The 22,049-nt window shown below is 38.9% G+C and overlaps 1 protein-coding gene across 1 annotated transcript in view; it reads right to left on the minus strand.

Annotated features, from left to right (window-relative positions):
* The window catches only part of LOC143211224 (uncharacterized), a 392,388-nt gene that overhangs the window by 12,085 nt on the left and 358,254 nt on the right, over window positions 1–22,049 (minus strand). The window contains exons 5-7 of the mRNA XM_076428690.1: window positions 10,762–10,906; window positions 831–1,082; window positions 108–282 (exon numbers count right to left, since the gene is read on the minus strand). Of these exons, the coding sequence (XP_076284805.1) occupies window positions 108–282; window positions 831–1,082; window positions 10,762–10,906 (572 nt within the window). The remainder of the gene's footprint in view (window positions 1–107; window positions 283–830; window positions 1,083–10,761; window positions 10,907–22,049) is intronic.

A 22,049-nucleotide genomic window follows, 5' to 3' on the forward strand; every position in this document is an offset into this window, starting at 1 on the left:
CATCACTTTTATCTCTACACAGCGAAGCAAGATGGTCTTATGTTCATTTGTACTGGTAGAAAGCAAATAATCGAAGATTTATAGATTTCCAGAGTTTAGCTTGTTACTTGAATGCATAGGCGAACGCCATAACTGCGTCGGAGACGAACTGCAGCTGGTCCTCGAATGCAGTGTTCTGTTTCGTTAATCGCTCCTTTGTTGTGCAGGGTACTATGTATCTCTGGTTGTACGGTGTTTTGGATGCGTTTGGATATCGGCATTTGAAATGGTCTTCCCAGAATTCTAAAATTATTTGTTATACGGGGTTGTACAGTTTTATGCAATTATTTTGGACGCAGTTGTCTTTCATTTCATTCGCGGATGAAATTCCTTCGAAACTTTATAAAAATATAACATTTCGTAAGCGGTAGCAGAAATAAATAATTCGAGAAATGCTGAAGAAATAACTCTTCCACCGTCAAGATTGAGGAACATTATTTTTACTTTACCGAAGATACCATTCCCTTGAAAAAGTATTCGAAATAAATGGTTTACAGATAAGCAGCTTACTACCTTCGCTCCCCGTCTGCAGGATTAATGAAGCCTTGATAAGAAGCTATCAAGATTTTCGCAATTACTCGCCCGCCGAGGAGTATGATCTTAGAATACGGCTGAAAGGTGGCAAAGGTGGCGTCGCGTTAACAAAGTAATATTTTGCCGAAGGAAACTCGCGATAAAGTGGGTGTTAAGTTTAGCGACATGTCGGCCCTTAGATGCGCGACTGCGGGCTTACGAAGTTCCTTAGCTATCTAAAGTTTAATGAAGCTCGCGTGTTTCAGTCATTCGCTCACCGACAAACCACGGATTCCTTCGGTTGTTCTCGACGGTCAGATTCAGGAAGTACTCCTCGAAACCCCTGACAGGATTGGCCTGAGGTTGAACCGATAGGGTACCTTCGACTTCCGGCTCGTTACCATTACTGACTAAACCCCTGGCGCTCCAGCCGTCGCTGCCGATCCAGGAGAAAGTTCCGGTTGCATTGCAACGTCTGACGGCTCTCATAACTCCGGCAACTTCTTGATCCGATCCGAATATGATGCAGCCTGTACGCAATAATGCCCACGGAATTAATTGTCCGTCCACGTTCCATCGGATATACAGTTACGCCGAGATATTTGTGAAAGAGGCTTGTGCATTTGCGAACAACTGGTCTAAACAACAACAACTTAAGGGAACTACAGACACGTTCCACTGATTAGTTTGGATAATTGAGGTTGTACTGCATCGTGGATTAAACAGGCACGTGTGATCCAAAATGTGTCATGTTTGTGCTCATTTTAATCAGAGAAATGTCACGGACATGTTGGTAACACTTTCGTAAAAAATGATTAAAAATAAGAAAGTTTCGTCACTGAATATAATATTGAACATAATATTGTGTCACGAGTCTGTGAGAAATTATGCAACACTGAAAGAGATAGATACTGCATCGAGTGTAAGGAGTTGAGGTACGAAGTTTCATTAAAATCTGATCTGTATAGCAGATCGTTAATTCGCGCCATTGTTGCAGAAGTAACAATTAATCTTAAAAACGCTGGTGCTTATAGGACAGCCTTCGGTACCATTGTAACCGGTGCGCCGTCTCTTGATAAAGTCCCGTGTAATCTAGATTCCCGTAGGATTAACCCCGCGAGAAGTACAGCCAGCCGTTTTATAGCCGGCTTTCAATGAAGCTTTATCGCTTTCTAGATTGATGACGAAGGGCCGGAAGTTCTCTTGAGTCGTACGTCCAATAAAAAGTACATTTCAATATCATCCCAGCAGTACGAGAATATTATTCAAAGAATGATTATTCTCCCTCTGTTCCCGTTCATTCTTCCTTGGCGGAACACACGGGTCGCGGAATTGTTGAAAGCAGTCGATGAACCGATGAGTACGAGCAGTAATGGCGGATCCCTGTGTCAATGGCTGATGGCGCCGAGTCATCACGGATGGTAGACGTAAATTGACCTGATCGCTTCTGAAGTAACACTAGACTTCGTCGAAGAGCAAGCCGAGACCTATTAACTGCGACTTCTCCTAGCAACTTCGAGGCTCTGTTGATCGTCTTCGATAATAATTAACGGTTCGAGAATTACGGGAACTACGCAGAAACGTCCGAAGAACACTGTTGGATTATCAATAAGTTTACCCCAGCGCAATGAACTTATTGTTCGTTTGTCGAAAATGAATCAACAATCCCAGAATCGTATTACAGTATTTTATCGATAATTGTCCCTAACACGGGTCTGCTCAGGGACTATTATTCGCCAGGGATATTATTGTTTGATTTTTGCCGAACGTATAGAAAAGGACAGTGGAGATCGACAGGACTCGCTCGTCGAGAAGTGTAAACATAACTAATCCGCTGACAAAACTTCTTTATTTTTCATTATTTATTGATGGGACTTTGACCAACATATTCGTGGTACCTTTCTACGGAAAATGATACCAAATATGATATAATTCCAATTATATTTACTTGTGTAGTGAACGATGAAAGTTTTCGACGCAAAAAAGGACATCGTAAAGAACTTCCCGTACGCTGTTCTGCCTTGTAAATATTCTTATACTTATTGTAAATATTATCGGTATTATAACATATCTGGTATCATTTTCATTAAAAAAATGCCACGAATATGTTGGTCAAAATCCCATAAAAAAATAATGAAGAATAAAGAAGTTTTGTCATTGGATTTGTGTGGTCTCACCGATATACCCGAGCCGTATGATGTCATACTTCTCGGCGACCGAGGTCTCTCGAGCTTCTTAGCCCCTCAAGAGGATACATCCCGTAGGAGTGGGGATAGTTCGCTATCGACATTTATCGCTAAAATACTGTAATAAACAGAGATTACGAAGTACTGATGAAACGATCTCAGAATCCTTTCCAACTGTTTAATGTTTCGGGGTTCCAACGGTTTTTTTTCAGCATCAGTCGAAGCTAAGATTTCGTAAAAGAGCTTCCTCATGCGCCGGGAAATAAAGAATAGTTTTATTTTTAAAGTACCACCCATTTCCAATGGTGACCCTCTATTTTCTATTACAGGTTGAACCGTCCAACACGCTCCAATTATCTCGAATATTATAGATCTTAAAAACTATGTCCATGTTTCGATTATTTTAACACTAAACCTACCGAGCACTGAAAGCGATTAAAATGTTTCATCTGATAAAAATGACAAGGCTCTATTTATTTAGATTTTGTGCAATTTTTATTGAATGCTTGGATAAATAAATTTATCGAATCAATTGCCACGTAAGCAACGTCATCGTTTCAATAATTATAAAATTAAAAATCTGAGGCCGATTATTTGACCGGCAGTGGTAGTTTCACTGTTAAAGAACACAGATATTGCATCTTTTTCGCTTAAAACTTTAAAGTGAGATCACATTCAAAATTTCAAATGCATTCAACAACACAATATAAAACTTGCATAAAGTAGAAAATAACAAAAAGATGTTTTTGTACATGCTGAGGTGTGCACAATGAAGCGCCGGTGAAAAGTTTTCGGTTGAGTCGTTCGATTTCTTAAAAAAATAGATCCCCGGGTCACTTGGAAATCCGCTTACGTCACGCGAAGTGGAAGTGGGAACTTCCGTTTTTCATATTGTTTGGCAGGAATTTATGTGCCGAGATATTTCGTGTAGAACAGCATACGCTGGTTACGGTCGATCCTATGCGCAAGAGACACAGTATAATCGACTGGGAAATATTTAATATCCGCTGAAATACGTCCCGGCACGGGATTTGATATACGCCGGAACAAAAGGCTGTGAGCTTCTGCCGTGAATACAGGGATATTTTATCCTGAGCTGGCCAAGAATAAAGTTGCCTATAGTACGTTATTAATTGTGATTCTTTTATTGGCCGATGGAGCTTCCATTTTTCATTCGGTCGCCGTGTCAATTTTTATGTGGTACTATTCGTGCAGTTTCGCCATTCCGACGATACAAAAATGTACTGTAAAATACTGTTCTTTCTAGTTTATAGGGACTACAAAGCCTGGACAGATTTTCCGCAAGAAAGATTGGCAGGGACCTTCCTGTTTTATATTGCGACGGGAACAAATATTTTCAAAAGATTTATTCTGCCAGTTTAATTGCCTGGCCAGTGTGCAAACAAATCAATCGAATTTCTTATCATTTTATTCCGTTCCAATATTGATCAAAACGATTGAAGAAAGAACTTTTATTTAATCACAATTTCTCTACTTTCAAGAAAGTGGGAACAAATTAAATCTTATTTTCAGTGGTAGCCTCTAGTATACAGGGTGTCTCAGCTGAAAGAGACCACCTAAATATCTGCTTTATTTTTAATGGCACAAAAATATTTATGGCATATAATTTAAATGGTATCGAAGGAGGAATATCATAGAAGAATAATTTCTTTTGTCCGGGTATTTTTTCATAATTTTTTTCAAGGTCAACGTTATTTTTTTATCGGGAAAACTTATCTTTTTTATTTCATCTTATATGGGCTGAAAAAATACATTTGAATATGCTGAAGTCATTAACAAGATGGAATAAAAAAGAAGTTTTCCCGATAAAAAGTAACGATGACCTTGAAAAAACTATGAAAAAATAACCGAACAAAAAAATTGTTCTTCTATGATATTCCTCCTTCGATACCATTCAAATTATGCCATAAATATATTTTTTGTGCCATTAAAAATAGAGGAGATATTTAGGTGGCCTCCTTCAGCTGAGACACCCTGTAGATCTGAAATAAATGAAAATCGTATTCAATTCTGTGGAACTTTTTATATTCTAGCATTTTTAAAAAATTTTTAGAATCCGTAAATGTTGTCTTACACAAGTTCCGAGAGATTCGAACATCCGTTAAAAACAAGTTACTCAGCCGATATAGGATTCAGCGAGTTAACCGCTTAGAGTTGATTAGATAATCTAGAGTTCCTTGAAATAAAATTTAAGAACAGCTTAGGAACATCCGGTACAATGAATATCTTGGGGAGAGTGTTATTACAGTTCACTGCTGGGAGAAGTTAAGGAGACTAGGGGAGAAGAGAACATTAGGAAGGAGCAACGATGGACAGCGATAGGGGCGGAGGAAACTATACAGTTTAAAAGTTAGAGGGTCCAACGATCGCTAAGGGTCCCCCTTAGCAGAACGCCAACCACGTCGAACAGAATACTCGCCGCTAAATCCTAACTGGCATCATCCGTTCTTATTATTATAATTCGAACTTTGTATGCATGAACAGTGAACACCGGAAACTTTATAGATTCTACGCTACATCTTCGCGATGTCTTCGATCCTGGGGGGTCTGCAATAACCATAACAATCATCTTCGACACTTTCTCGTACCATTACTGTGACTTACCGTGGGATTACTATCATCTAAAATTTCTGTCGCTCCTCGCATATACAGCGACTCCCACTAATATTCAGACACTCTTAAAAACACCGTAACTTTTCAAATATTGGCCTATGCGATTTGAGCTTTTTTTGGAAAGCTAGAGCAATTAGTTTACCACAGGATGTGAAAAGAAATTTTTTCAAAAATTGCATTTGACCGGAATTGTAGAGGAAATACTAAATGTTGCATTTTACAACATTTTTAGCCTATATTGAAATTTTGAAAAATATGTTTTGTAGATCTGTGTGGGTTATATGCATTGTGAAAGTTTCATCGAAATCGGTTGATGCGGGGAAAAATGACAGTCATTGAAAGATGTAAGAACTCTTAGATTTACTGCTGTTATAGGCCGAAAATCGTGGAAATCTGCAATTTTTACCATCTTTAAACGCTTGTAGCCCATTGCAACGTCGACCGATTTTGACGAAATTTTCAGGATATGTTTAATTTAAACAAATCTACAAAACGTATTTTAAAAATTTTCAATATAGGCCCACATAAAAAAGTTGTAAAATGGATCTTTTAGTGTTTTCCCTACAATTCCGACCAATTGCAATTTTCGAAAAAATTTCTTTTAGCTTCACAAAAAATTTTTAATCGTATAATCCAACATTTAACGAAGTCATCGCTTTTTTTAGAGCGTCCGAATACTAATGAGAGTCACTGTACTTGCAAATATGTGTTCGTTCGCGAAAGACAACGACGAACTCAGAATAATAGTGCAATTCTTTATGACTAAGAAGATTGCAGTTGAAGTTTTGAAGTGAAAACCTCTTTAGGCGCGCCGCGTACGCAAGTGCTGGGAAGTGAATGAGTCTGATCCGTCACGCTCCGAGGTGAAACGCTATTCAGTTAGACTCGGGGGAGCACAATTGGGGGGGGGGGGGGGAGCTTATGCCCACAAATCTGTGGTTCCAAGAAAAATCGCCGCATGTGATAATTTCAAAAAATTTGAGATTTACGTATTTACCAGAAAGTAAGTCATGGAAGCAAAAAAAAAAAAAATTCGAAAGGTTTAAAAAAATATAATGCAATTTAATCGATGTCCTATGTCAAAGCATTAGTGACCGAAACTCTAAACGGCAATATCTCGAAAGTGTGCGACACGCGACGTTTTTTCTGATAACCACAGAAATATTGTTCCGTTTTTTTACGTCAACACCGAAGGTGAAGCGTACGTCACGGATCCTCCGGCGGATTAGGCGATATACCTGGAAAGGACGTTATAGCAGGCAAAAAAAAAAACACTTGTGGATCGGCTCCGAACGGGCCGATGATTTTACAACCACTCATAAATCACGCCATTGAAGAAAAGGAATTTCCTTGATAGTTTCCCACTCCTCGACCGAAGGTCCTTGCGACACGCCCGCGTCCAATTAACAATCGCTACATTTTCCCACCTAAAACCACCGACAAAACTTGGGTGACAATCGCAGAACTATTTTGATCGTGGTCGGAGTAACAACTTCTCGTTCGCTGTCACGGTTTCGGAAAGTGTATTGTGTAGCGTTTAGTATTTCGCAAGTGGTAGTGTCTTGTCCGACGGAGGAACAGAGGCTCCTGGAAAATTTGTAAGTACAATCTCTAATGACAATGAGTGTCTGAACAATTTAGCAATGAATAAACAACCTCTACCCTGGTTTAAATAATCTCGGGCACAAACTGGCCTGTCGAGTCGCATCAGCTTATCAGCTTTCATATTGTTTATTCTTTAATTATTGATATTATAAAAATGCTTCCATTAGAAATTATTCAACAAATTTCTTTATTCGAGCGCGTATTATTATAAGAATTGTGAAAAATCTAAATAAATTCAGTCTTGTAATTTTTATAAAGCAATATGGTTAAGCTTTACTTTAACCGACTCAAAATCTGTGCCTTTCTCCTATAAATTATGATGTATTTCGTATATAATCCAGTAGATTTGTACCTAGGGCGGCTGTAGATCGAAGTTTCGTTTTTTTAGGGAGACGTAGTAGCATAAAGGTTGGAAACCGCTGGCTTAGGGTATCACGCGGAATTACCAAGTCTGAAAATCCGCGCACTCGTCGAGCGGAACATTGTAAATTCCGCGGGGTTAAGAAGTAAAACAAAGAGTAGTAGCGAGTGACAAATCGCCTGGGAGCGGTATAAATCGTTCGCGAGGTTGACGGAATCCAAACAATCCAACAGGCTCCCTCGATTAATTATGGTAGTGCCGCGTCCGTCAGATGCAGGGGTTGGGAAGGATACGCGTGCCGAAAAAATATGATCGCGGAATGATTCCGGTCGGTATCGCTCGCTCGCGGAAATTGGGGATGACACTGACGTATAGGAAGTCTAAAGCCAGATTTAATAGACAGTTGTCAGGACGGCGTGAAAAACAGTGAGCGCATATCCGTGAGCAGTCGTTACCCATCGACGGATAAATCGTTTCGGGAGCGTCGGGATGACGTGCCAGCCGATAGGACATTTTTCAACGGGATCGGCTCCCTTAAAGAGAGGATTTTTCGAGTCGCCGAAAATTTTCACACATAAATCCCGACCGGCAACTTGCCGTCGCGCGGTTTGTCACTGTATTTACATGACAAATCGCGGTCGCCGGAGGATCGATCGATCGGAACGGGGCACGCTCCCCGAGGAATCGTTGTCCGTCCGCCGGAAATAGAAACCGGGAAACTGCGAAACAATCCGCTTTATCGAGCCGTTTAAACATGTCCGTGGCTCTGGATCTGCCTTGTCCACAGGTGGAGTCCGCCAGACATTTTATACTACCATCGTTCGCCGGCGGCGATAAAGTATAGCGATGCTGAAACGACTCGGACGCGCTACGGTCTCCATGGAATGTCGATTTCTCCGCGTTTAGGGCAACAATCCCCTCAAAATTGAAGCGATTATATTAAGCGGGGGATTCTCGTGCGACTCTATGATTAAATGAAACTAGACTACGTGTTCGTTCAATGCAGACACTTTCTTACTGTGAGGAGAACTGTGCGTCACATCAATTATTTTGCGGAAGGATTGTTGCAGAAAGAGATTCCAGATTTATTTATTCACGATGGATTGTTACGTTGTTGGTTGCCACGGTAACGACAAATTGTCTTTCGTCAAAGATACTTTCCTGAGATCTTAAATTCATTGAAATGATAAATTCACGACGGGATCGTGGATTTTTATGCGAAAGAAAAATTGTCAGCATTAATTGAAATTTTTTAGTTGAGATGTTTTCCCCAAAAAATGTGCTGAGGTGAAAACTAAAAAAGTAGTAAAATTTTAAGGAAAGAAATAGATGCACTTATAATTTTTATACCGCATTGCGTTGTTTCACTTGCTGAATTTTGTTCGACTAAATATTTAACATTAAATTATTCAATTTGGCATGTCTTGAAATGACCCAAGTGACCCGTTCCACGAAAATAAATTCTACGCGTACCGAAATGCAACTCGACCCTTTTCCCTCGAGATTTGTCTACGAAACTTAAACATCCGCAGACTGTATCACTAACAAGCACGGGCAACAGTAAAAGGCGTAGAACGTAGACGTTTGCGTCTGGCACAGCTAATGACGCTCCGTTTAGTCTTGTTCCCCATGGCAACAAAGCTGCAGTAGAAAAATCCGCATTCTCTTTAAACGGAAGTAAGAGAACCGAGGGAAGACAATTTGTCGTTAGTGTCACAGCGAACAATGTAACAATCTTTTGTGAATAAATAAATGTAGAATCTCTTTCTGTGCAGAGCAATCCTTTCACGAAATAATTGACGTGGCATACAGTTCTCCACGCAGTAAGTAGAAACTGTCTGCATTGAACGGACACGTTAGAGGAACGAGCAACTCTCTTCTGGTCGTGAGTGCGATTTCGGAAACACTCAGTATATGTATCTGCCGTGTCGGTCGTTGCATTATCGAAGTCGGTGGAACTCGCTCGAGCCGACAGTTTGTCAGATAAAACCAGAAACTCGGAAATTTCATCGACTTGTCTTAAGTTCGAGATTCGTGCGGACAGAACCGCGATTGGGAGAACCTTTGAATATCCAACTCCTTCCCGATCGTTTCGAGGGATCGTGCTTGATCCGGAAAGTCTACAAAATTATGCTGTGGAAAATAGGCCAGCTCATATTCTATTTTTTTAAACTAAAAGTCGGGCAGTATTTTCGTTTTTGACTACAGATTACGCATGTACTGCTTGTCTGGCTATTAACGCTGTTCTACTTATTCGACCACAGATTTTTTATTTCATGCGTTGTCTGGCTACAGATCGATCTGTTTATTCTACTTATCTAATGTCTACGTTATGACTAGACAGCGGATTTTATGCATTTACAGTAAAAAAAATATATAAATAAAAACTTTTTAAAAACTACGCTTATATTAAAATGCACTAAAAAGGAGAAAATAATTTTTTTCCTAGTTCTCTCAAAAATTTAATACAAATTTAAATAAAATCATGACATTAGTGACTATAAAAATAAAAGCGTGGAGCGCCCACGATTACAAGATTTGACGCATACGACAACGATAAGAACGACGACACGGAAAGCTAATATAAGCGTGGTAAAATGAATAAGAGGAAAACAAAAATATAAATACATTCGATGAATTTAAGAATGTTGTTACATTGTTTTCGATTTGTTAAGATTATTGAGAGATGAAACACATTGTTATCTAGGTTCGATTTCATCCAATCGACTTAGAGAAATTTTATTTGCATAAAAGTCCGCAGTCTATAATGATAAAAATGAGTAGGTAAAATTTATTTTCAATCTGTCGAACATATTAAGAGAGAAAATAAATTTCTATGTCACTCCGGTTTGTTGGAATTCTGGTGGAAAATTTTTCTTTTGCATAATGATCCGCTGTCTAGTAATATCTAACTTTCTTGTGGTAATCCAATGGCCTGTCTATTTTACTTGTCTGACCAAAGGCTGTCCTATATCACTAGAACCTTGTATCTTTGATTTATCGAGATCGAGGATGTAAATTTTTATGTTTCACACTTCCTGAACATTTCTAAACTTCCATGAAAAATGTCACTCGCATTTCACAACATTTTCAATTACCATAAAAGTATGAAAATCCACAGTTTAAGTAGGCGACTGTAAATCCTTTATGCAAATTCCAATTTTCACTAACTGAAATATCCTTGGCTATAAAAGTAAAGTAGAAATGTCTTCGATCTCGGTTGATAGAAATCTGTGAATAGCAGGAATTCATAAAAATCCACAATCTATAAACTGAGATTTTTTTCATTGAAATCTCGAAGATTTGTGACTCCAGTAGTGTTCGACGGGAATTCGCGCGGCAATTTCCCGACAGCAGAAAGAAATTTATGCTGAATGGACGCGAAGGACTGTTCCTTACGACTGTCACGCTTTCTCCACTCACCCTTGGCCCTCGGTTTCGTCAGCAGTTTCAAAACGATATTGTCGTAAGCCGTCTCCTCTGCGACGCCGGAGTCTTTCACCAACTTCTCCTTGATGGCGATACATATGTCGTTCTCTCCGAGCAGATCCTCCAGCACCTCAAAGGCCTGCAACCAAAAGGATAGCCCCGAAATTACATCTAGTCCTTCCTCCTTTTCTCCCTCTCATTCCGTATCGATCTGTATCGCGGTTTTAAGACAACTTCGACCAGAGAAGATGAGCTTGTGCCTCAAAGAACACAATGCGAATCGGAGTGGGCGAGCCGGAGGTCCTTAATGGAAAAATACGTGGTTAAACATGACCCTGAGGGAGAGTCCTTTCCGGGGGATCGCAATCGTGTGCAAAAGGACAAAGCATTTTAGGAACGAATTCCTCTTACAAAGGGTGGCGATCAAATGCTTTTTAAAATATGAATTCTTTCTATTTATGTGCTGACAAAAAATTAAATGTTGTTTGATCGTCCTTTAGTGATCGTTTCGAACGATTTTTACAAGACGAACGTTTGGGTACATTTTTACTTATGTTCATAGAGCCTGTCCTTACGAGAACTACAAACAAACCGTTTTCGTACTTTAATGATCGTTCGAAACGCTTTTATAAATCGATAAATAAATTTACAAGTATTTTATGAGCCACTCAGCGATATTTCTGGCTACGAAGCTATGATGCAGGCTACTTAAATAAATAATTCATTAATTAACAATCAGTGCAACACTTTTATTATGTTCATACAACCTGTCCTCACAAGAAATACGAACGTCGTCGTTCTTTAATGATCTTTCTAAACGCTTTTTTAAGTCGATAAATAAATTCATGAGTATTTTAGGAGCTACTAATCGATTCATTAATTAATAATTGGTGCAACACGTCTATTATGTTCATAAAACCTGTCCTCACAAGAAATACGAACGTCGTCGTTCTTTGATTTTTCTAAACGCTTTTTTAAATCGATAAATAAATTCATGAGTATTTTAGGAGCTACTAATTGATTCATTAATTAACAATCAGTTTTGCTGTGAGAATTTACGTCGCAGGCTGATGGATAAAGAATGACGGTAAAAATCCAGCGCTTCGCTGATCGACAGTGGGTTTAATATTTTCCAAAGCATATTTAATTTATGCGAGACCATACACAGGCGTGTTATCGATTTCCGTTTATGCTAAGTGGCCGCAATATGTGCGTCGGCCTTCTGCGGCCGCGTTTATTGTTAATTATACGCGTCTGATCTTGATTCCTCGATAGATCGCCGCGCGTTGATCATCCTGATACCACGGAAATAACTTACGCCTCCTAGATATCAGTTAATGTCTGTTCCCAGACGTCGGACACACCAGTTTCCCCGCGTCGAGAAATTAATTTCGCCGCCGACGAACAATCCCCGATTCCCAGTCGACTCTTATTACGAACGGGAGAGAGAAAGACATAATCCGAAATGACTTGTAGTTCTTTCACATTTAATTTTTTTTTTAAGACCGATTCCAGCTATACGGCCCTCGCGATGACGCCGGTTGTAAAAGTTGAATTCGTTTTAAAAAGTTAGGCGCTCCGGGATCGGACGGAAAGCATGTCCGTTGGTCAAGTTGATGCGAACCATCATTCGGAAATTATTCCGTCGAGTAAAACGGAACGAGAAGCTTCGCTGAAAACGTAATCTCTGACAAATGGCGCGTTGTTGACTGATGGTGTTCTTTAACCGTGGAACTGCAGAGCATTTAAACATTTACTATTTTTTTTGTGTGCAAGTAACAGAGATTATTCAGATTTCTAAGCGATTTTTATAATCTACGTCCAAAGAAATTTTTGGAATATTTCGCAGCAATTTATTGGCGCAATTTCGCTAATTGCATTTTGAAGACTTCGGGAATTCGTACCAAAATTTACTGAACCTCGACCTCTACTGCATAAATTCCACGAGAACAGCAAGGGCCCTTTAATCAAATAAACAAAAGTCATTATACAACGGGATGCACCATGCATCATTCCAATGCGATACTGAACTTTCAGTCATTATTTATTACAAGCGTGTAGAAAACACGCGCGCGAAACGTATCTCGAACGATCCATCTTTCTCCTGAATATACAGGGTGAGTCTGATAAATAGACTGCGGATCTTTATGCAAAATAGAAATGGTCTGCATCGATTGCAAGAAATTGAAACTAAATTGAACGTTACTCTTCTTTCCTTAATGATTTTAATAGAGAAATCATACATTGACATCTTCAATTTTTTAAATTCTCCAACAATTTTGAATTTCATCTACTCAATTTTTTTTGTAATTTATTTTACGTCGCTTACCTACAGTTTTTATCAGATGGATTCCGAACCACCTTGGGCACCACAGTTTAAAATGTCACATAGAATATTTCCAGAGGTGCCGGATCTACTCAATTTTGCTATGAATTCATAAAGATCCGCAGTCTACTGATAAATAAAATTGCACAAGTGTGTATATTTTACAAAATGTAGTAATCACAAGCTGTTAAATAAATATCTTGGGTGGTCTTTGAGCGTGTTGAGAAAGTGTACACGTAGTAAATTGTTTGTTTACTTTGTAATATGTATGGTCGTACAAAGTACAGTAATTCCAAGCTATTAAATAAATATCCCAGGCATTTAGATATACGTTAAAAACATATATAATATAATAAATTGTTTGCTGGTTTCATGATCACGTAATTGTACGAAATATAATACGTGCAAGGTAAGAAACGAATATCTCAGATATATGTGGGTGTATATCAGAACATTCTATTACGTAGTAAATTGTTGGTAACTTTGTGATATATGATTACGATTTTACAAGATAGATCACGTCAAAGGGATTAAGGTGATTACGGAGATTGAAAAAGGGTTTAGAGCATGGTCGGTTAATATGATTCACGTGGTCCACCCTATGTATTCACATATATGTATATACACGTTAAATCAGTTTCCGACGACGATAATGCACACGCTCGCTGGCGATGCGAGATAAGCATTATATTAAAGCATGCCATACATAAAAGAGCTTATTCGCATGCATCATTCTCGGAGCATGTGATCACGTATACAGAAAGGGATTCAAGGTCGAAGGTCGACGTCGAACTACTCATAACCGGTTCGAGTATGTTCTATCAAGGTTAGAGCACACTCCTAGCAAATTCTACACCTTCGTGTAGAATTATAAATTATTCACGCTTTCTAACTGGGGCAGATATTAAATCCTGTTCTTTCGCTGGGATTGGCCAGAAATGGAAAATAAAACGGAAACCTTGTTTATTCGTCGTTTCAGAATTTTTTAGAAGAAAAAATTCATTGAATTCTGCTTCTTTGACTATCTATACAGGGTGAGTCACCTAACGTTATCACCTCAGATATCGTTGTTGTTTTCAAAGATACATTACATGTCTTCAGGACAAAGTTGAATGGTAAAATGGGGCTCACTTACGACACCAAAAAAATGTTTGTTTTTATGTCATTTATTTAGAGATATCAAGATCGCCTTCATTTTTTAAAATGGAGCCACCCTTCTTTAAAAGTCTACAATGATAGTGCCTTTCATTACCAATTCAGTGACTATAATTACTCGAGATCATTCAAGGTCACTTGTTGTTTTCAATGTATCTTTGAAAACAACAAAGATATTTGAGGTGATAACGTTAGGTGACTCACCCTGTACACTACTTGTCCGATTATACACCAGCTATTCTACTTGTCTGACCTTACACCAGCTATTCTACTTGTCTGACCATATACCAGCTATTATACTTGTCTGACCATACACCAGATATTCTACTTGTCTGGCCATACACCAGATATTCTACTTGTCTGACCATATACCAGCTATTCTACTTGTCTGACCATACACCAGCTGTTCTACTTGTCTGATCATACACCAGATATTCTACTTGTCTGACCATACACCAGCTGTTCTACTTGTCTGACCATACACCAGCTGTTCTACTTGCCCGACCATACATCAGCTATTCTACTTGTCTGACTAAAACAGATCCTATTCTACTCGTCGTAACCGGGTTAACAAATATTTATCAAGTAGCTAGAATCTGTCTGCCATGTTTCGAAAATTGAAAAAAGTGAAGCTTCAAGCTTTGATCCTCCGAGGTCAAAGGACACTTAGCAAGTAGCTCGCCAAGACTAAAAAAGGAATCTTTCGTCTCTCATTGTTCAGGACTCTTTGCAACAAATTGAAGCTCTTCAAGTTCTCCAAGGTTGAAAAATCCTCGGCAAATAGCTACGGGGTCTGTCTTGTTTCAGTGTCTCCTCTTTGATACGCAACGATTTCGCGATTTCCTCATTTTCCCTCATAAAATGTTTGCAGTCCGTCGCGTGGAATGGTTTCCGCGATTCCGTTTATAGCCGGCGGCGGCTCGGCAAAAAGCTCAGCCTCGAAAAAACGGCTGCGGTAAGATTAATGAGAACTAGCTGCGGCATTATTGTGAGAACGTGACTCGCCGAGACGTTTTTTCGGCCCGGGAGATCGGCGTTTGATGTCTTAATGTTTGCCACGGCAGAACTGTAGCCCTAAACAATAGCTTTCCCGTTACTCTATTGGCATTATTTCTGTTCCCGGAAGGGTGCAGGGACGCGTGAAACCGTTTCTGCAAACATATTACCGGACCCGTTGCATTCTTAATGGACACAGTTCCCGCGAGAACGTCAATTACATCCAAATGGAATTCCTTGCGGCTGCTGCGAGCGGTCAAGCTCCGGGAAAATTTTGCACGGTCACGTTTGGAACTTTCGCGCGCCACACATGCGCGAATTTGTGAATTTATGCCGACCTAGGCATTGTTTACTCAAACGGCTAGACGAGCTCCTGACGACGGAAGTTAGTCAGCTGTTGTCATGAATTATTTACAGGTTCATAGACTTTGCTTTTCTTGATTTCAACTCAAAAAATGTCAATCAATAGACAGCGAATTTTATGCATTTGTGATAAAAATGAGTAGCTGTAATTTAAAACAGCAAAAACCTTAAAAGAATTTAAATAGGCTGTTATATTATTTTCAAATTGTTGCACATATTAAAAAAGAAGACAATTTTCTAGTCATCAATCAACTCTTTACCTAAACCTCATTTTTATTACCACGCTTATATTAGCTTGCCGAGTTGTCGTTGTATGCGTCAAATCTTATAATCGAATTTTAAAATACTTCCCGATGAGCTAGAGACTTGAAACTTTAAACATAGCTCAGAACTGGATGACAATGCAATATTAAAAAACTTTAAAAGAGAAAACTGTGCGTCTAGTAGAAAAAAAATTTTAATATTAACCGCGTCACACCATGCCGCGCGACGCACGGTAGTACATTATCACGTTCAGCGATCCCCACTCCGCGCGCCAGCGCTCCCTACTCCACTACGTGTTCCCACTTCGACTCATCCCCACTCCACTGACCTTCTGCGCACCGAAGGAGCTCAGTGTGGTGTTCCGTTTATTTAGTTTCATTTCGGACAATTTCGGACTCTATGAAGAGACGTCGTCTCTCGGAGTCATCCCCTCATTTTTTCTCGCGTACTTCCATATCTTGCGTTTCTACATCTTACTATTTCATACCAGTATTACTACATCTTGCTTTTCATTTAAAAAAGACTAAACAGTAGAAAAAAAAATATATTAAAAAAACTTTTTAAAAACCACGTTTATATTAAAATGCACTAGAAAGGAGAAAATAATTTTTAAACTATATTATCGTAATCTTCGTGGGCGCTCCACGCTTTTTTTTCTAGTCACTAATGCCTAAAAAAATTATTTTCTCCTTTTTAGTGCACTTTGATATAAGCGTGGTTTTTAAAAAGTTCTTTTTTATCTATTTACACAGAATCTATACAGACATGTATTTATTCTGTCTATTTTTTAATTACTCTACAGATTTCTATCACACATGCATAAAATCCGCAATTTATTAATTAAATTTGCTGAGGCACCTTTTTGTCTGAAAACAAGCCAAAGAATGGTTCTTCCGCGAGGGAAGAATGGCCAATGTTGCTAACGAATTCCAGAATTGCAGACATTTCAGTCCCGCGCGTTCTAATCTCGTCGCGCGAAACGTACAAGCGTGCAACAATAATTCGCCGAAGAAGAACAACTTAATTGTGCTAGAACACAGAATGAAAGCAGGTCTGTGAGCACGTAGAAAATTAGGGACATTGTTTAAGTCTCGGCGGTGTTGCACTGCAAGTATTTCCATGCAGTGTTGCAGTGAGTACGCGGACGTGAAATTTCTTACGTTACATCCGACAGCCTCTTTTCGCTGCGGCCTTAATGGCTTTCATCTTCACCGTGGACGGCGTTGCACGAGTACTTAAACGCACGGATGGAAGTTATTCGTTTCTGAACTTCAATACTGCGAATCATGGTGTCATTACGCGTTAATGCATCCGCGCCAGACGAGCCACGCGTCCTTGGAACCGGCAATAAGAACCGTCTTTTCTTCTCTTCACTTCCCTTGACACGCTCTTTTTTTTTCTTTCCATTCAATTCACCGTTCTGGAAACTCACCAGGGCATTTCCAAAGGTAGAATCGCGGTCTATAGTTTTCAATTTGCATCTAATTTTCATTTTCCTTTTCTCCTTACAGCGCCATCCCCCCCCCCCACCTCTATGTTTCCACTGACTTTGTTATACCAATTGCCGCGAACTTTCTGCTCTTTTCATTAAACCCTCCGGCGAGCGGTCCGCCGCATCCAACGTCGAGAAATTATGGCACCGTCGGTGCTAGTCGGATGAAAATGATGGCACGCTAATTGCGTCGTTCTAGGCGCGATACTGGAATTAAGAAGTTGGCTTCGCGAGGATATTCTACGGCCGAACCGCTGAGCACAGCTCGAATTACTCTAACTCCTTGTAGAAATGTTGCGCCACGAGTCTGGTCTTCCTTTTTTGGTTGCTGGGAAAAATGGTTTTTACGAAATCGTGGATAATTGGGAATACTGAAAATTGTGCAACTGATAATTAAATGCTTTTTATTGTGCTACACATTACGAAAATCGTGGTTAATTGGGAATGCTGAAAATTGTGCAAATGATAATTCACCGCTTTTTATTGTGCTATACCTTGCGAAAAAATCGTGGTTAATTGGGAATGTCGAAAATTGAGCAAATGATAATTCAATGCTTTTTATTGTGCTACATCTTGCGAAAAAATCGTGAATAATTGGGAGTGCTGAAAATTGTGCAAATGATAATTCACTGCTTTTTATTGTGCTATACCTTGCGAAAAAATCGTGGATAATTGGGAATGTTGAAAATTGAGCAACTGACAGTTCAATGCTTTTTGTTGTACTGCACCTTGCGAAAAATTGTTGCTAATTGGGAATGTCGAAAATTGAGCAACTGATAATTAAATGCTTTTTATTGTGCTACACATTACGAAAATCGTGGTTAATTGGGAATGTCGAAAATTGAGCAAATGATAATTCAATGCTTTTTATTGTGCTACATCTTGCGAAAAAATCGTGAATAATTGGGAGTGCTGAAAATTGTGCAAATGATAATTCACTGCTTTTTATTGTGCTATACCTTGCGAAAAAATCGTGGATAATTGGGAATGTTGAAAATTGAGCAACTGACAGTTCAATGCTTTTTGTTGTACTGCACCTTGCGAAAAATTGTTGATAATTGGGAATGTCGAAAATTGAGCAACTGATAATTAAATGGTTTTTATTGTGCTACACATTACGAAAATCGTGGTTAATTGGGAATGCTGAAAATTGTGCGAATGATTATTCAATGCTTTTTATTGTGCTACATCTTGCGAAAAAATCGTGAATAATTGGGAGTGCTGAAAATTGTGCAAATAATAATTCACTGCTTTTTATTGTTCTACACATTGTGAAATAAAAATGGTCTACGTGAGAGGCAGGAGCTACCCTTCTGTAATAATTTCAATAATATGAGAACAATATATCGGTGCTATTTTAACGGACCTTCCAAATTGTATAATGAACTCCCACATTCGATTTAACAATAAAAAATTTACCGATCAACGTACGTACATTGTTTGACTTTGTCCATTGTGGGAGTTGGCACACGTTTCCCTCTGTACTCGTCAGACAAAAAGATAGATTCGTTGTGCTACTGCTGTGTGGGCAAGCGTTATTTATACTTCGTCGGGCGTGTTATATATTTTACCGATCGAGATGGTAATAGAGACATCCCGCGATCGAACAAACCAATATTTTACTCTGATTGCTATCGAGAAATTGCACGACTCCTAGCCATCCGTTCAGACGTCTTCCCTCGGATAGGGTCAAAGGAACAACGGGTTGACACGCATAAATCAGGTCCCGGAGAGCAATCTCCTATCCTCATTGTTGCCTACGAAGGAATACAATGCGAAAAATTCCATGGAAACCGCAGGGAAACCTGAGCGAAATCGAACTGTGGAAAAGTGTGGTCTATTGTGTGGTATGCATATGTCAGTGCACGGGTCAATTTACAGAAATGCAATACTCTGTGCAGTAACCAGCTTACTATAATAAACGTCCATGAAAGCTACAAAACATCAAAGCAACTTATTTAACCTTAACATAATGACCAGTCTAAAAATTTTTGAAAGCTAAAAAGACATAAAAAGAATTTAAGGATGTTACATGATTTTCGATTTTTTACAGAAAATAGTTCACAGTTCCTGATCCTAATAAACTTTCAATTACTCCATAGATTATATTAACCCTTTGCACTCTTTGAGCTATTTTAACTGGAAAATTAAACATTTCTTCCGATCTCTAGGATATTTCCATTGCGTATGATTTTTTTGAAATTTTATGGGTATGAAATTGGTATAATACCTCGTACAACACCTATATGTTTATCAATTGATTAGATGCCGATCCATTTAATAGTGCAAACAATATTTTGAATAATGGTACAGCAATTTTTAGTGGTTTCTCAGAGGGGACAACCAAAGGGTTAAAAATTGATTTTCAAGTTTGATATAAAAAAAACAACGCGGGTCAAATATTCAGTTAATTTTGTCGAACTTTAAGAAGCGAGAGGGGTTAAAGTTCAAACGGGACCGAGGTGGAAAAAAAAAAAGAAACGTGTCCTCGTCTAGGTGGAGGAACGTGTTCACCAGAATCTGGGTCAATGGCGCTAGCTGCCCGTACACCTGTCCATTGTTCCGCGAACGGAGTGCACGTGACGAGTCGCGATAAATTACAAGTCGCCGCGTACCTTGGCCTCCGAACTTGAATATTCGCCGTGTTCGCAGCCTCGTCGTCGTCGTGGTCGTTTTCACTCTCGAGCGGCCAGAATGTCTACGGGCCACTTTTACGGGTCGTGTTAAAATTCAATTTACCTGTGAACGCCAATTTCGCCCCATTACAAGCGTCCATTACAGCGATCGTGGGGCGGCGAAATATAAAATTGTCTGAGAAACTGCTGCCCAAGACCAGGAAGCAAATATCTCGTCCTTCTGAACACTTACCGCGGATGTTTATGGAATTTTCAATTTTTCTAGATAAGGTGGAGTGATGAACTGATGTATTCATAAGATAAGATTGTTATTCAATCTTTTAATGTTATTGGATCTTTCATTGTGTTCAGCATCATTCTATTGGGAAAGATACAACCACTAGGGTTAATTAATTTTATTAAAGTTAGGGGTAAGGTGGAGTGGGGTAAGTCCACCCTACTTTTGCAAAGTCGGACTTTAAACTGATGTATTTTCAGTCTGGTATGTAAAAACTTAACGTTCTTGTTATCAAACTCTTGCCGCAGTTCTTACCGATGAATTAGTATTATGTAGAGGATTCTAATTTTGCTTGAAAATTATCATTTTGATAGGATATTGTACGAAGTGTCAACTAGGACGCACTTGCCCTGAAAATGGGGTTGATTTTGCAAGTTCCACAAGATTCTCAATGGCATTTTAATTATTCAACAGACTACGACTTTCTTGTTCTCTCTTGGATTCTGATTTTTGAATAAGCTGGATCTCCTTCTGCATTTTATTATTTAAAATTTGCATTGGTCGTGGTGACGTTGATTTTGTAAATTGTACAAGATTCTGAATGGCATTTTAATTATTCTTGCTATTAATTTGTGGACATCTCACGAGTTTCCTTTATTCTCTGATTTTTAAATCGATTTTGAACGTTTCCTAAACTATTTAACCAAATAAATATCCATAATTTCACTTCTGTAACTGTGCTATTGCCTTTATAAATTTTAATGATCACTGGTTTGATTCCTATTAATTACTCATTTATGAATCTATTTCAGGTATCGATGAAGTAGGATGATACTCGTCGGAGCGATAACATCGACGGTTCCATTTTTGCAAGATGCATTTATACATTCTTGTTGACACTGCTAAGGTTGGTCTGGCGTTCACAAGACTTTCTACGGAATATCGGAGGGAAAATGGCAGGCTGAGGGAAGCGTAACAGAGTAGCGACCCAGGCCTGTTGAATATTTATTACCATCCTAGAGTCTTTCGTCTTTCAGCCGCAGCACGTCATTGTTGCGGGAGATGGACGTCTCCCGTGTTACATGGTACGCATCCTTCAATTGAAGTTGTCGGCTTTACTCAAACTATTCGTCTGCCGTCGTGTTTGAGTTCGGTGTTACCTGGCAAATCTTGGCAGGCCATTAACAGAAATTTCTCGGGCCGTGTTGGATGGAATTTCAAGGAAAACTTTCGCTCTAACGTTTAATCTTTTCATTTACTAACCAGTACAAGACATGTTTAAAAACGTGTGTTACTCTTCCGGCAACTTCTTGTATTTTATTTATCAGCTGAAAATTTTTAACACTAAAGTTACCGAGTCTTGAGAGTAACTGGTACATGTTCCCTTATAAAAATGACAAGATTGATTTTATTTAGACCTTGTGCAGCTCCTATTGTAATGCGTGCTCCTTCAAAGATATCTATACAATCATTTCTTATGAAAAATTATTTTTATTATATCAATAACCGTAAAATAAAAAATCTGGAACCGGTCATTTTGGCCGGTGATGGTAGGTTTAGTGTTAAACGAGACTATACTGCAGATCTATATGCAAATTTCGATTTTCATAGTCAAATTTTTGAAAACCAGGATAAAAGAAAAATTTGTTTTGTCGACTAAATTGCTCCTGGTGTTGAAGTTAAATTATGAATGCCTCTAATGTTTGATTAACCGAAACGTTTACTTTCGTGTTACAAATTTATACGTGGCATAAGTCTATAAAGATTTACGATCCACTTACGATAGTGTACATAATACAGTGGCTGTAATTTCAATACGGGCCGATTTATGTA

Source organism: Lasioglossum baleicum, chromosome 8 (assembly GCF_051020765.1).
Source record: "Lasioglossum baleicum chromosome 8, iyLasBale1, whole genome shotgun sequence".
In the NCBI taxonomy this organism is placed as follows: Eukaryota; Metazoa; Arthropoda; class Insecta; order Hymenoptera; family Halictidae; genus Lasioglossum; species Lasioglossum baleicum.